Consider the following 15,147-nt stretch of genomic DNA (forward strand, 5'->3'; position numbering starts at 1 on the left):
TAATGCAAGGAAATATTCATTGTGGCGAGGACGATAAAAGCAGACATTTAACTAATGCATATCATTGCAATAGATGTATCAAAACTGCAATACCATCACATTGTATCGCAACTGACATATTAAAACAGTAGACAGTAATCACCAAATAGCACTACAAATGTATATTTCATGCCATTGCCCAATTTCATGAAATTCAGACAATGTACATACAAATAGCAGAGTTGCTGTAAAGCCATGTCAGCCAGGATCTGATTCAGTTGAGCACGGCCCTGGACACTGTAATGTACTCACCACTGCCGGCCAGAAGGGGCACTGCCTGTACTTGACCCACACCACGTCTCTCACTGTGGGTAGGGACGATGTGTCTGTTACAATGGAAGAGATACAGTAAATATCTTATTTTCTACTAAGTTTGACATAATTAAGGGTCAGCAGACATTAAAAGTCGAAACCTGGGTAAAAAAACAAAACAGATTTTCTTTTGTCATGATGCCAATAGTGAAAACTGGTTTGAAAATAATAATAATCTCAAAATATTTGGCATCGACTGACATCCTGACATGAAACATTGTCTTAATAATCAAAGTTCTATTCCACAGAATGAAAAGAAGACCAGACCAGGAAGTGGCTACAACGAAGAAGATAAAAAGATGTAGAGCTAGGTACCTTCAGTTGAAATAACAAAAATTGCAGTTAGCAATATTCCTGCAATATCACAGTGGCCTGTCGATTTTCAAGTCTGGACTAGACCTACCAGTGACTGAAAATATGACCATCATCCAGGGCACAATGACAAACAATCAGCAAAGTCACAGAGCCTGACCATCTGTTATACAAATATGAAGAAACCTTTCAAGGTGTATGTCTGAAGAGCACACGACACTTGTACGATGTTACACAAGACCTGCCTCACATGCATATTGATGCTCATGATGTCAATCACTGGATTGTCTGGTCCAGACTTGATTACTTACAGACCACCATCATATAGCTGGAATATTGCTGAGTGTGGCGTTAAACAACAAACAAAACCTACCAACAATTGATGGGGACAATCCCTCAGGAAGCTCATCATCTGATTCTGAGGATTCGGAGTCAAGATTGGAGTCATATGTAGACACACTGTAACAATAAGCATTGTCAACAGGATATGCTTGACAACTACTCCTATGACTAGTCTAAATATCATCATGGGAGCAAAACCCTTTTTCTCTCAAAATATGGTTATTTTCAGAATCTATTGGTACAAAATGAGGTATGAAGTAATCAGATTTAACTCATGGTGTCTTCCTCTTATCAAACATTGGCTTATCACATTCAATCATAATAAATTTAATATCAATTAAAAGAGTGAGTGAGTGAGTTGGGTTTAACGCCGCTTTTAACAGCATTACAGTTATATTGCGACGTGTCAGCTTAATGTGGGAAGAAAGCCCGAAATGATGCAGGTCTCAGACGTTTACTACTTCGGTGAAACCTACGAGCACGGGTATGGTGCTGACAAACCTAGAAACATAATCGGGGCGAACCGGGATTCGAACCCACAATCATAGGTTTCTGGGGTGACCAAGGGATGCAACTCTGCACAGCGAATTGCGGCACCTTAGACGTCTGGGCCACCTGTGCCACCAGTTTGAAAAAGATATCTTCAATGACAACATAACACAAGTTATAACCACATATTACTCAAAACAAGTTCAAAAAGACACAATTCTTGAATATTGCTACAGTTAATCTGTCACGCCATGATGTTTAACTCCAGTAATATGAAATATACACTACTCAACAAAAGTTAACATATGGTTACAGAACACCCAATTATTTAATGGTTAGTCTGTCATGTCATTAACTATAGTAATATGAAAGAATTTGGTGTTCTTGAACTTCTTTAGAGTAGCATATATTTCATATTGAGAAATCCTAGGTTTTAACACAGAATCATGTGACTTCAAAATGTTCAAACAAATACCCTCAGGGAATGATTATCATACAAACTGAGTGAATGTTGTTTTAGGCTCCATCTATATAATTTGCCAATGGCCAGGAAAACCAGAGATGACAGGATAAGCAACAACACTTTATGTTGGGGCATGGTGACACAGCCAGGTTCCACAAAGGAACCTTCCCATCCTGATTCGTCAGCTTTCATGACAAGCATGCAGCTACTGGACCTCTATTCTATCTGATATTCTCAAGGGGCTTTCCAAAACCAACAAATTCGTGACTTACCTTGAACTGTTGCGAGGGAACACGAAAGCCCTGTTGTCATCTTGACTGCCATTTTCCTCATCCTCCATCTCATCCCCAGTCCCATGTCCAGCTGGGGTCATTGTGTCTGGCACCAGCAGCCTCTCTGACAAGTTACACTGAGTCCCCACTGACCAGCCCGAGACTGACTGGTCAGGAGTGCTGTTCACTGAAGCTGTAGATGAATACTCACTTTCAAGAGATCTTTTTACTGCCACACCCAGGGAGTTTTGTACATCTAGCCGAGCCACAAGACTTGACTTGGCAGTTTCAAAAATTCTTTGCGAAGGATATGGTATAGTTGGTGAGTTTGCATCAATGCTACAGTTTCGAATTTTCCGTCGACTTGATGGCACAGAGCCTGTGGACACGGTACGTCTTTTTTGTCCCTTCTTGACTCTAGGATAAGGATCAGGATGTCGCGCGACAAACTTCTGAACCTGCCGTCTCACTCGGGAACCTCTCGGAAGTTCTTTGGGATCTGTCTCCCTGCTCTGCTCATCTGCACCAATGGTCTGGTTCTCTTCCGGTTCTGTGTTATTGTTCTCGGGATCACTGTGTTCTGTCTCTGGGCACTTGTCATCTACATGGTCATGTTGTGTACACGGGTTGTGTTCAGTGTTGTCAGTCTCCTGCCTATTTTCTGTATGATGTGAGAGCACCTGGCACTGGTCACTTCCAGTTGTCTCCCCCTGGGTAGGGGAGACAACCCCCACCCTTTGAAGGCCCAACCTCACCGCTGGACCAAACTTTACCCTTAGACTCTCTCTCTTTTCTTTCTCTCCTAAAATAAACAAATCAGCTAGTTGAGCGAGTGAAAGTGAGTGAGTGAGTTGGGTTTAACGCGGCTTTGAATAGTATTCCAGTTACATCACGGCGTGTCAGTCTCATGTGGGAGGAAACCCCAAAGGGATCTAGGTTTCAGATGTTGACCACTTTGTTGAAACCAACAAACAAATGTATGGTGCTGACAAACCTGGAAATATAATCAGGGTGTACCGACATTCGGACATATATCTATGTTCCTGGCACGACAAAGGAACTAAACTCTGCACAGCAAATTGCAGCACCTTATAAAGTCAAACACTGTTGTGTTGAACTTTGATCTGTCGAAAGTACAGTTGTGTCAAAGTAAAAGTTTGATTCCTGAGTATTCCTTCTTTATTCATCATTTTCGGTTCTGTCAAACCTCGCATAACTCGAAGTATTCACGTAGGTCCCTTCAACTTCGACACAACAGTGTTAGACTGTATATCTCAGAGTTTTGAAGCCTAAATTGCCTAATATCAGTATCTGTAACAGTCAACCAGTCAGCAGTCAGACAGTGGTACCTTTTCATACATGCCATAAATACTTCCTTTAGTAGTGGTGTGGTTGCTAAAACCAAAGTAATTTCTGCATCAGTTACATCACTTGCATCCCCTACCCAATATCACTAACTAAAATATTGACAGGTTAATTAATTACAATGTGAGTGTATACCTTTAAGTATATATTCCTCATAGCGTGGGCATAGCAAGGGCTTGATATGGTCCACAGAATTGATGCAGTAACTGAAACATACAATCATTGATTACTATCCACATGATCAAACATAGAAATATAATTTGACCGGTCACATTCCTGACTTCATCACACAACTTCATCTGATTACAACTTATTAAAAATTGCCTGAATCTATTCATCTCCATATACATCTGCCAAGCAGTTCTGGCATTGACTTCCACCCATCCTTATTGGATGAACGAGAAAGGGGTTTGCATTACATGCAAGAACAGAAGCGGCCCCATACCCGCCTTTTCATGAAAACCCCAAAACTTTTCTAGCTAAAACATTCCAAATCAAGTGACAGCTGACTTCATTAATATCTGCCTATTTTTATATTTGATCCCTAATGCTGTCAAATGCAGTAGAACTTAGTCCTGTGTCACTTTCTTCCCAGTGATAAGTACTTACAGTTTAATGACATCAATTTCGGTTTGTAGTTAGTCAGTGAGTGAGTGAGTGAGTGAGTGAGTATGGTTTTACGCAGTTCTTAGCAATATTCCAACAATATCGCTGCAAGGACACCAGAAATGGTTCATACATTGTACCCATGTTGGGAATCAAACCTGGGTGTGAAGACGTATGCTTTAACCACTCGGCTACCCCACTGCACCTAAACATCAGATACACACAAAGGGGTTGGTTAAGTGCAGACTTCAATACCCCACCTACAAGCAGATGCTTGTTCAACGTTGTCAAACCTGGTACAACTGAAGTCGAAGGCATGGAGTTCTGACACTCTGGCTGCTAAGGCTAGAAACAAGGTCTTTTGTGTCAAATGTTCGAAGTTATCAACTTGGTAGGATCTCAGTAGGGCTATCAATTCAGGAGCCTTACTGAGTTGTTTTCCGTTAGCCATAGTTAACACAGAGCTGATTGTTGCCAAATAAGTCCCTAAAGTTGAACCCGTATGATGACACAAGAAATCTGTCACTTGGGGTCAGGTAGCTTTGCTCCTGTGAACACTTTGTTCTTGCGAATTGGTCAAATTTCTTCCACTTATCGTTGTACAAGTTCCTTGTGGATCTGCGAAGGGCCAAGGAGACTGCCTAAGCTGCCCTGGCAGAGTAACCTCATCCTGTGATATATATCATGTAACATGCTCCGGTCATGGATGAACTTGTTTTGAGTGTGAATGAAGAAGCAGATTTGGCCAGTTCAGGACCTTTAGTGTTGGTTTTCATGCTATTACAAGGTCTGGGAACTCTGTTCTCACTGGCCAATAAGGTGCAACAAAAAGCAATAGAAAGTTCTTCGCTAGAATGATCTTCTGTAAAACCTGTTGTAACAGAGCTGGTGGTGAGAATGCATACCATTTGATATCCCGGGATTTTGTATGGCGACCAGATATTTGTTCAGCTACAGCTGCAAAACCAGATATTTTCAAATAAAAACTATCAGCCAAAATATTTTTTCATATAAAACACATTGCAACAATGTAATTTTTGTGGCAGACAATTTATTTTTCCCAACATTATGAGCATAATTATTATTTTCAAGAACTTTTGAGAACAAATTTGATCTCTTCAATAAAATACAAGTACCCTCCACTAGCATATGAAATGTACGGCCCTTAAGCATGAAGCCCCTCCCATGATATTGCCAGCGCATCGTTGGGCAGAGCCAAAGGGTCTGGTACTGAGGATTTGAAGGTTGCTGTCTGTTTGTTGAACCTGGTTGCAAATAGGTCCAGCAATGGACAACTTCCTTCCCTTGTTGCAAGTTGAAATGCTTCTGGATGGAGCATCATTCTGTTGGCGACGGTAGTGATGGTTTGGACAGGGTGTCTGCAAAGACATTGGATACTACAGAGATGTGCTTTGCTTTGACTTTTAGATTGAGGCTGTCTGTTAACTTGTACAGCTGAAATGTTAACCTCAGAAGGGTTGCCGACCATGTTGTCTGTTCTTATCATCAGATTCCTGCCTCTCAACTGTGGAGCCCAATGACATATTGCCAAGATTACTGCTTCGAACTCCAGATGGTTGACATGGAAGAGCTATTCTTTTGCGGACCACAGCCCCAACGTGACTTCCGAGTTGAAGAGACACCCCATCCTTGGAGTGAGGCGTCTACAAATAGATGTATATTGTATTCTGGCTCATTCAAGTAGGTTCCTCCGCAAACTGTCAACTTGTTTCTTCAGGTGTTGTGGAAGTCTTAGTTCTTGTTGAGGAATCTTTGTAAGGGACACAGGTGAAGTCTGCCCCATACTGTAAGGCTGGGGCAGAAGTGAGTAGACCTAGGGTCACCTGCCACTGGTTGACTGATATTCGTTTGAGAATTGCTGCTGGAAGATGACTTTGGATTTTTATCCAATGACCTTCTGGAACTTGAATAAGGTTCTGCCCTGTCAGAAACTTGAGATCATAGGGTGGTTCGAGATCAGACTTCTGGTAATTGACTAACCATCCTAACTGTGTTAGTAGTTTCAGACTGAAATTCAGTAGCTCTGCTTGTTGATGAGCTTGAATCCCATCATCCAGGGAAAAAGTGCAATGGATCCTCTTATGAAGAAAGGCTACAGATGGTTTGGTCACCCATGTAATTAACCATGGGGCCGTCAAAATTCCAAAGGGCAGGACTCCCTATTTGTAATGTTGGCCCTTGTTGAGGAAGTGCTGATATTTCCAGGAGGCTGAATGAACTGGGATATGAAGGCTTGCATCTTGAAGATCAATTCTTGCCAGATAATCTTCCTGTTTTATCATTTGTTTTACTTGTGGTAGGTGGATCATCCTGATCTTGTCTGGCTTTTGGAGATACTTCCTATTGAATTCTTACATGTAGATTAAAGGAAACTTTTCGCTTGAGTTATTTTGGGGAACTAAGAAAAACCTGGAGTTAGGTCCCGGAGGAAACCAGCCATGCCATGTAAGTGAAACTTCTTGGCATTAAAGCTTGGGGTTGGCAAACCATGGGGACAGGTGGCCTTCGCAAAAGCAGAGATCAGTGAGATTTGCTAGATCAGAGAAATGGTCAAGGTGTTGATATCATCTCCGTTGATGAAGTAGGACTCACTAGTAGGAGTATCTCTGGAGGGTGATGAAATGGGGAGGCCATCGGCGACCCACGCCAAAATCTCATGATCCTCAAAGAATGATGGAAAAATCTTCAGACTTAGGTGATTTCTCATTGTGGTCAGGTTCAAGGCGTCCTCATCTTTGGCGGAGGTCGGAAGCATTGGGGGCCGTGGAAGACCAACGTGACTTCAGAGAAAGCTGTGGTTGTAGTAGACTGCATGCAGGTGTAGAAAGTCCAAACTCCTAGTGCCAACATAAGAAGTCTCAGCTGAGACAACAGGGGCTGTCTGCGATGAGGGAAGATCAATCTCAATTTCATCTTCAATGTCAAATCCAATTTGTTCATTTTCTTCTTAGAGAAGGTCTCTGTCTATAAATCATATTATGAAGAGTCTCTCTGTTGATCTTCTTTCTCTCGATGACATAGATATATTCAGATATTCAGCGAATTCTTCCCAAGCCAAAGTGGAGCAGAGGTGTCATTTATCGTCTGCCGTACAGTGATGTATCATGCAAGAAGAGCAAATGGGGTGGGGATCACAACTGTAGAAACACAGATGACACTTGGTACACGTTTTCGTTATAAAAACAAGAGGAAAATTCAAAGAACCAAAACAGCAAAACCAAAATTCAAACATAATCATTGAATATGATGAAGGAATGTTTAACAAAGAATATCTGAACAAAACAGTTAATCAAAAAAGCCAAGTAGTACAAGGATGGTTTGGATTATAAAGGCACAAGAAAATTCCCAACCAAATAGCTGGGATGATAAAGAGTCAGTTTGCTTGATTATAGTGGTTTCCGGTGCGCTTGTGCATGAGAAGGCTGCATTTGGGTGAGATGTTTTATGTTCACTGGTAACACTGCACAAGACGTTTCCACTACGTATCAGGAATAAGTAGACATAAGCAAAATTGTATGAGTCAGGACAAGGTAAAAAATCTTTTTTTTCTTCCCAACACATGAATAATAAGTAATAATTCTGTTCTAGCAGATATATCACAATGGTTTGCATAATGATGTTAATATGAGGGGAAAGTGAACTCTAACAATACATGATAACATGAGCAATAGGTAAAATAATCAACCATGTCTACATACTAGCAATCCTCATCGAGGAACTTGATGACTGCTATCACAGTTTTCTTTTTCCGAAATTCTGGAAGAGGGAAAGGGCAGTCATCTTCTTCAATCACCTGAAAGAGATACACATTTAGGAATAGTCATCATTGGAACATTACAATATGAATGAATCATGTAAATGCCATCAAATTATTTAAACATAATTCGTCAGGAATTGAAACCATATTGCAGATAGGAACAGCCAATTCATCTTACAGTCACTGTCATAAGTTGGGCAGCTCATCCGTCACTCACACCAGTCCAGTGGTCCAGTGATCTGCAGATTCCCTAACAATGTCTATAATGTAACATTAACTTAGGCTTTAAAATATACAAGTATTGGTTCTCAGACAATGACTTTTGAAAACATAGTGCTGGCGGCAGTGTTTTTTCTTTTCGTTTTGCTTGTTCAAAATAGTATGTAGCCAAAACAGTTGTGTACCATCAACTTAGGATAGGGCCTCACTACATAAACAAGTACACAAAGTCCTATTGCTGCCATGACCATAATACGAGATGCCCAGTAAGCAGTGCGCATGTAAAGGGAAGTAACAAGCAACTGTGTGCCATATTGGATCGCATTGTTTTTGTAATAGGATTTTTTTTATTTTTTGGGAAAAATGGAAATAAAAACAAAATGTGCAGTGGACTTTACGATGATGTGGGTGCGAACCAAGACTATTATTTCTTTTAACTTTAAACAAGAAAACAGTGCTATCATTATCCTCAGCCATGGAGCTCATTAGATTTTGTCATTGATATAGTATTAGTAATATAAATGAAGAAAGGGAGAGTAACTCTAGAACAAAAACATTATACCATCAGTGGAACTTTTTGTGAATGGCCTAATTGCAAGCACAACAAAAACTAATAAACCCACTGTGAGTGTGAGTGAGTGAGTTGGGCTGCTTTTAACAGTATTCCAGTTATATCAAGGCGTGTCAGCTTTGTGGGTGGAAAGCCCGAAGTGATGCAGGTCTCAGACGTTTACCACTTCGGTGAAACCCACGATACGGGTATGGTGCTGACAAACCTAGAAACATAATTGGGGCAAACTGGGAATCGAACCCACAGTCAAAGGTTTCTGGTGTGCCCAAGGGACGCAACTCGGCACAGCTTATCGCCGTGCCTTGGACGACTGGGCCACCCATGCCCCCGAAATCAATATGTAAGGAAGTAGGCTGGTTCGGGTGCCACTTGTAAATTGCGGTTTGTGGGGTTTTTTTTCACCATACACCATATACTTTGTACAGTTCCTTTGTCAAGTGTTATACATCTCATTTAGGTAATCAGTGTAATGGTTCTCAGACAACCCTGTGTAGATCTTTTAGTAGAAAATACCAAATAGCATGACAATTTCAGTACTGTTAATATGGGTAAAAAGTTTCACGGATAATATATGAAACAAATTATGGAAATATGATCCAGAAATGAACATCATGACTCAATATTTTTTCAGAAATACCTAGGATCAAAAGGCACCAGTTCAGCAAGTGATTTATACATATGCAAAAGTTATACAATACAATATCAAACAGTGTCTCTGTTATGCTCCAGAAACGAACGCTACATGTATTTGTGTCTAAGTCCCGTTTGTTGCCATGAAAACACCAAAATTATATTTTTAGAAATACCAGAACAATACCAAAGGCACTAGTTCAGCATGTGTTTGAAACATGTGACAAGTTTCGTAATAAAATATTAAACTGTTTCAGAAGCGGAATCATCCCAGACGGAAGTACAGATGAACAGATCCACAGACAGAAAACGGACACCACCCATTCCTGTCCTCCCTTCCCACACACACTTTGTATTGGGGGTTAATAAAATGTTTCACGAAGTTACTGAAATGTCTCTATTTTTGAGTCCTGTTGATTCCCAGCACTGATATTTTGGGGTCCCATGCATCCAATACCAGCGCTATCGCTGCACCACGAACCAATAAAAATGAAACATATCTCTGAACTTTAGCATGTTTAGTGAAATCTAACTGCAATTATTATGAATGGGGATTTTCTTGTTTGAACAAAGATAGTGAATATCATAATCACAGAAGGAACTTACCTCCGCTGGCCACCAAGGACAGTTGGGAATCTTGGCCCACACAATGTCCCCTGGACTGTAAGACTCGACATCAGGCACAATGTCAGTTTCGTTCTCCATCCCAGCTACCTTCACACAACAAAGTTTCCATGTGTTATACAAAGGGTCCACCAGACAAATGGCAGTACATATAAATCAAGACTGCAGCCTTAGAAGTTTAATTTGTTCTTGCGACTTGTTCAGAGGACAAGTGTAAAGCTGTCCTCAGGGTTGTAGCTAGTCCTGCTAGAACAAGAAAAGTTTGTTCACTATGATTACGTTTTTTGAAGGATTGAGGATGGTTCAGAATATTAGCCCCTAATTGCTTCGAGTCAATGACGACTACCATATTTGGATTTTTACCATGTTTGCTTGTCTTCTGCACCATTTAATAGTCTCAAGCTACCAGACTACTGTGAATTTTAAAGGCTGAGACCAGTCATTTGAATACTAAGGTTTTGGCTAGTTGAAACAAGAGTCGTCAGGAGATGACAAATCCCCCCAGCCTCTACAAATTTGAAAGAACAAAATATTTGACTGTTACTTTAAACCCAACTTGACAAGAGAATTTCTATCTTATCTGTCTGTCCATATACCAGTGTGTATACAAGAGCAGTTGTTGAGCAATCAAAACAATACTATGGAATTGGGATTTACAACTTTGTATTTCTACGTCAGGTACACACTAATATGAACAAAGTCAAAATCAAACTTGTTGCCATGGAATTGGAAATTAAAAAAATATAAATTATAAAAATCCCTCAATAGCAAAAGGCACCACTTCAGCCTCTGTTTAATACATGCGCCAAGTTTGGATGAAAAATGTTAAATAGTTTTTTAGTTCCTTTCCGGTGACGACACCTACCTTCATTTCAGCTAGGTCTAACTTGTTTCCATGGAAACAGGGAAAAATCAAATTTTGAAAAATTCCTAAATAGCAAAAGGCACCACTTTAGCATGTTCAGCCCTTGGTTAATACATGTACCTGGTTTGGATGAAAAGTCTTTCAGAGTTTTCAAGTTGTGCTCTGGAAACGAATCCTTCCCCTACTTTTGAGACTAAATCCAAATTGTTTCCATGGAAATCGTGAAAATAAACAACCAAAAAATCTGTAAATAGCAAAAGGCCCCACTTCAGGATTTTTTTATATATCTGCCAAGTTTTGTCAAAAGATATTGAACGTTTTTTCATTTGTGCTCGGGAAACAAAATCCACCCCCATATCAGATTAAGTACAATCTTTTCCATTGAAATCGCGAAAAATAGACATGCCAAAAATCTGTATAGCACCACTTCAGGATCTGTTCGATAAATCTGCCAATTTTTGCTGAAAAATATTGATCGGTTTTCGAGCTGTGCTCTGGAAATGAAATGATTACAAACAGATGGACAGATGGGATGTCAATGATATCCCCCTGCATCATGCCAGGGGGATAAACATAAGGACTGTCTTCTTATCATGTTCATGTTTCTTACCAGACAAAAGTGAAGAACAGAAATCTGCTGAATATTTGCAAATAAATTCAGCGTTAGAAACTAACTGTTTTAGTCCACTAGTCCTTATAATGATAACATATAGCAAGCCCCTTAAAGAGGGCAAATTTATACTAGTCTTTATGATACCTTAACTATTGGGCAGTTTGGCAAGGACTATAGGACCAGTGCCAATTTCTAACGCTGAGATTACGTCAAAAGTGTGGAATTTGAATATGATGTTTGCACTTGTGTAGCAAATATTCTGTGGGGCCTATGGTTTTTTTTAGCTACCAGAGAAACATATAGATGTTGAACCCGGATATATCATGAAAAGTTCACAGGTAAACATGGTTAAAGTACTTTCTACTAAATAACAGCAACAGGTATATCAAACATATTACAGAGAGGACCACCCTCGCGAAAGAAACCCTGAGCTGCATTATCTAATCAGCCAAGACTTTCAAATAACTCTCTGATTGCTGTAAACTAAAGTTCTTTTCATTTCGTTCAGTCTAACGATCACCAATTACTCTGACTACAAACAATGACCCAAAATATACAGCTTCTAAACTTCAAACTTCAACATGCACACTGTGAGCATGGTGAGCCAAGTACAGAAGAGTAAAATCTGCGTGTCATCAATTTTTCCAATTATTCAATATTAATAATGTTAATTACTGTTGGATTATATTTTCATCGAAAACATTTAAAACATTATTCACTGCCGAAACCAGGGCATTTAAGACACATCTTCCACTGCAGCAAATGACAATTTGGTTTGAAGGGTGCAGTCGGTGAAATGTGAGTGACAGATGTTTGTTTACATGAACATGATGAAGGAATAATAAAAATATTTTATTAGAATGTGCATAATTTTACCCCACATTTGTTTTATGTAGACGAAAACAGGTGAAACAAGGATAAATATGCACTTAATTGTAATTTACAAGAGAGCAATCGTGAAGATGACCATAGACAGACATAGACATAGATGACATACTCTTCTTCGTTATTCTGAAGTAAAGCCTTGACACTCTTTCAATTTCATATCATAAGATCCTGAGCTTCAGAGAAGCATTACATTTCGACTTTGCAAAACAGGTAAACAACAAACAGGAAACATATACAATATGCACTAATGGTTGCGGCTATGACACAAATTAAATAGAACATAATCCAAATACCAAACTGAACGTTCGAACACAATTTCAATCGACATTCAATCACTTGGCCTAGCACTAGCACGAAGCACTAACCATGCAAACTTGTCTTCGGCAAGTTCACAGAAGACATACAAAAGCAACACGCAACCAAATCTATGTTATCTTACCTGGAAATTATAAGGTCACATGTTCAAACGTTATGTAGGACTTACATTTGACGTATTCGGACAGACTACTCATTCGTTTCCCACATATATATTCTTGGAGAACTTTGAAATGTTTATGACAAACTCGCAACATAGCTTGAATGTTTTCTTGATAACGTCTGTATTTGCGAGTCCCTTTAGACGCTGCAGGGAAGTAACGCTACCATCTTTGCCTCATAAACCAAAGAGTCTTCCTGCTGCGTTTGTACGTATGTTTTTTGGTGCCGAGTACATCGTTCCTGTGTTGTCAGTGTTTGTCTCAATAGTCTTATCGTTTTACGTTTCACGGGTTTGGGTTTTGTACTGAGCTCATCGCGTGGCATGTACCGTTTATGAAATTGAAACGGTTAAATCTGTTAATTGATCGGGTGCAAAACAGCACCGATTTCATCTGGCGAAAACGGCACCACTTTCGCGTTGTTCCGTTTTACCGTTTTTCCTGTATGCGAGTCAGAATCTGTTAGGGCCGAATCTAAGCACTTATACCTAGCTGTTAACTCTAGGTTTCAATATAAGGCCTTTTCCTCCAATATCATGGGGAACAGGGTAAAATTATCCTCAAAAGTGAGCAGGCTGGTATTCTTTTTAACTCTTTTTAGCAGTAGGGCATTCCACTCTCCGGATCAGCCCAGTGGGTGATTGACCGCTAGAGATTTTTTAACAGATGGCTCCAGCTGGGCTAGCAGACGACACACTATTCTATGATGTACTGAAAACAAATTCATAAAAGCTAACTTAAAAGTATAGGGATTTATACTTTTTTTTTTATCAAAATACAGATTTAATAATACACTTACAAACTCATTTTAAATTTGTGCATGTTGTAATATCCTACAGCACAACTAAGATCTATTTATTGTCTTTGGTGGTAATTTATACAGAAATAAAGATTTTTTTCGAAATAAAAAGGGGGGCTACTTTTGCGTTTCCTGTTTCGCAAGGTACATGTACCCAGTAAATACAATAGCGGGGCATGAAACTACTTGTCGAAATCCAATTCTCGTCATTAAAACATTATTATTTATTAACAAACAAAAAGGAGCAAAAAGGAGCGATATGTGTTAAAATATTTGATTAATAAATTAGGTGTAATAAGTTGTATATTGTAATTTGTAGTTAGTAAATAAAATAAATATTACAACATATACAAAGATGTATGTACCATTCGGGCGCCTGTCACCACCTATTCACTATTGTCTTACAGCCCTCTCAAAATAAATATTTTTTTATATTAAGTAGATCCCATGCAAGACTCTACCATATTTGGCTAGCTGCACCGATTCGACCAATTGGGAAGGAATGCACTCAGGCGATTTTTCGACCGATCAGATCAACTTCATTCTAGGTATTCGACCAATCAGGATGCAATCGCTATACCATGATTTTTCGAAGACTTCGATTACTCCCATTGCACATTGTTATAATATGGAGTTACATGGCGCGGTTTGGAGTTAGAGGAAAGCTCTAGTGATCCCTGACATTTTCCCCCTTGGCGAAACCCACGTGCATAACTATGTCCGCCTAATTACTGCTTATTTTGTATCTGAAGATATCGATAATTTTTTTTGATTTCACGTACTCGAAACTCGAAAGTAGTAACAACTTAAACCTTATAATTCTTCATTTCAGTACATAAACTGAGGGGTAAAAAAAAATCATGCATGTTATTTTACTTAGTGTGTAGTGTGTGCAGTGACAAGTTTTCTCAGCAACTACTGAAGTTGCATAAATAAAAGTTTGCATGTTTATCTGAGAGATAATTGTCAAGAAGAAGTCCGAAAATTGGTCCCCTTTTTACAGAGCAACGGCACTTGATCCATGTTATTTTACTTGGGGTATAGTGTCTTTAAGTAGCTTATCTATATCATAAGATAATTTATTATACTGATCAATATCTAGTTATTTGTTTCCAGAGAAGGGGCCTTTTGTGTTTATTTTTTTTTACATTTAATTTCACACTTCTGATGATATAAAGCGGCCTAAGTACCTATCACTTCTGAGGCTTATATTATAGGACTCTTTTTTATAGTTTATATTTACTACTATATGAACAAACACAATTCTAATGTGCCTCATGACGGGGGATAGTGATAACGCTGTTTTCTAGTTTAAATTCTCATTAGGCGTGAATTGTGCGTTTTTACACAAATCTGGTTGAATTTTAGTGGCGTTCTTGGAAAAGTTTCACATCTTTCATAGAAATAGTCTTCAGGCATGATTTTGTTGTTACACGTGCACATAAAGCCTCTTGTGATAGTCGTGACAGAAATGGCTGTAATAG

The 15,147-nt window shown here is 39.3% G+C and overlaps 1 protein-coding gene across 2 annotated transcripts in view; it reads right to left on the bottom strand.

Annotated features, from left to right (window-relative positions):
- Positions 1–12,974, bottom strand: part of LOC139468303 (PWWP domain-containing DNA repair factor 3B-like) — a 30,587-nt gene extending 17,613 nt beyond the window's left edge. The window contains exons 1-7 of one of the 2 annotated variants that reach the window (XM_071250186.1): positions 12,873–12,974; positions 10,005–10,112; positions 7,920–8,014; positions 3,730–3,800; positions 2,230–3,031; positions 1,037–1,122; positions 292–365 (exon numbers count right to left, since the gene is read on the bottom strand). In XM_071250186.1, coding sequence (XP_071106287.1) covers positions 292–365; positions 1,037–1,122; positions 2,230–3,031; positions 3,730–3,800; positions 7,920–8,014; positions 10,005–10,103 — 1,227 coding nt within the window. In that variant the 5' untranslated portion in view covers positions 10,104–10,112; positions 12,873–12,974. Of the gene's footprint in view, positions 1–291; positions 366–1,036; positions 1,123–2,229; positions 3,032–3,729; positions 3,801–7,919; positions 8,015–10,004; positions 10,113–12,827 lie in introns of both variants that reach the window. The other variant, XM_071250195.1, reaches the window with a different exon arrangement.
- Between the last annotated feature and the right edge of the window lie 2,173 nt (positions 12,975–15,147).

The sequence above is a fragment of the Haliotis cracherodii genome, unplaced genomic scaffold, assembly GCF_022045235.1.
Source record: "Haliotis cracherodii isolate W230 unplaced genomic scaffold, xgHalCrac1.p SCAF_1, whole genome shotgun sequence".
NCBI classification, from domain to species: domain Eukaryota; kingdom Metazoa; phylum Mollusca; class Gastropoda; order Lepetellida; family Haliotidae; genus Haliotis; species Haliotis cracherodii.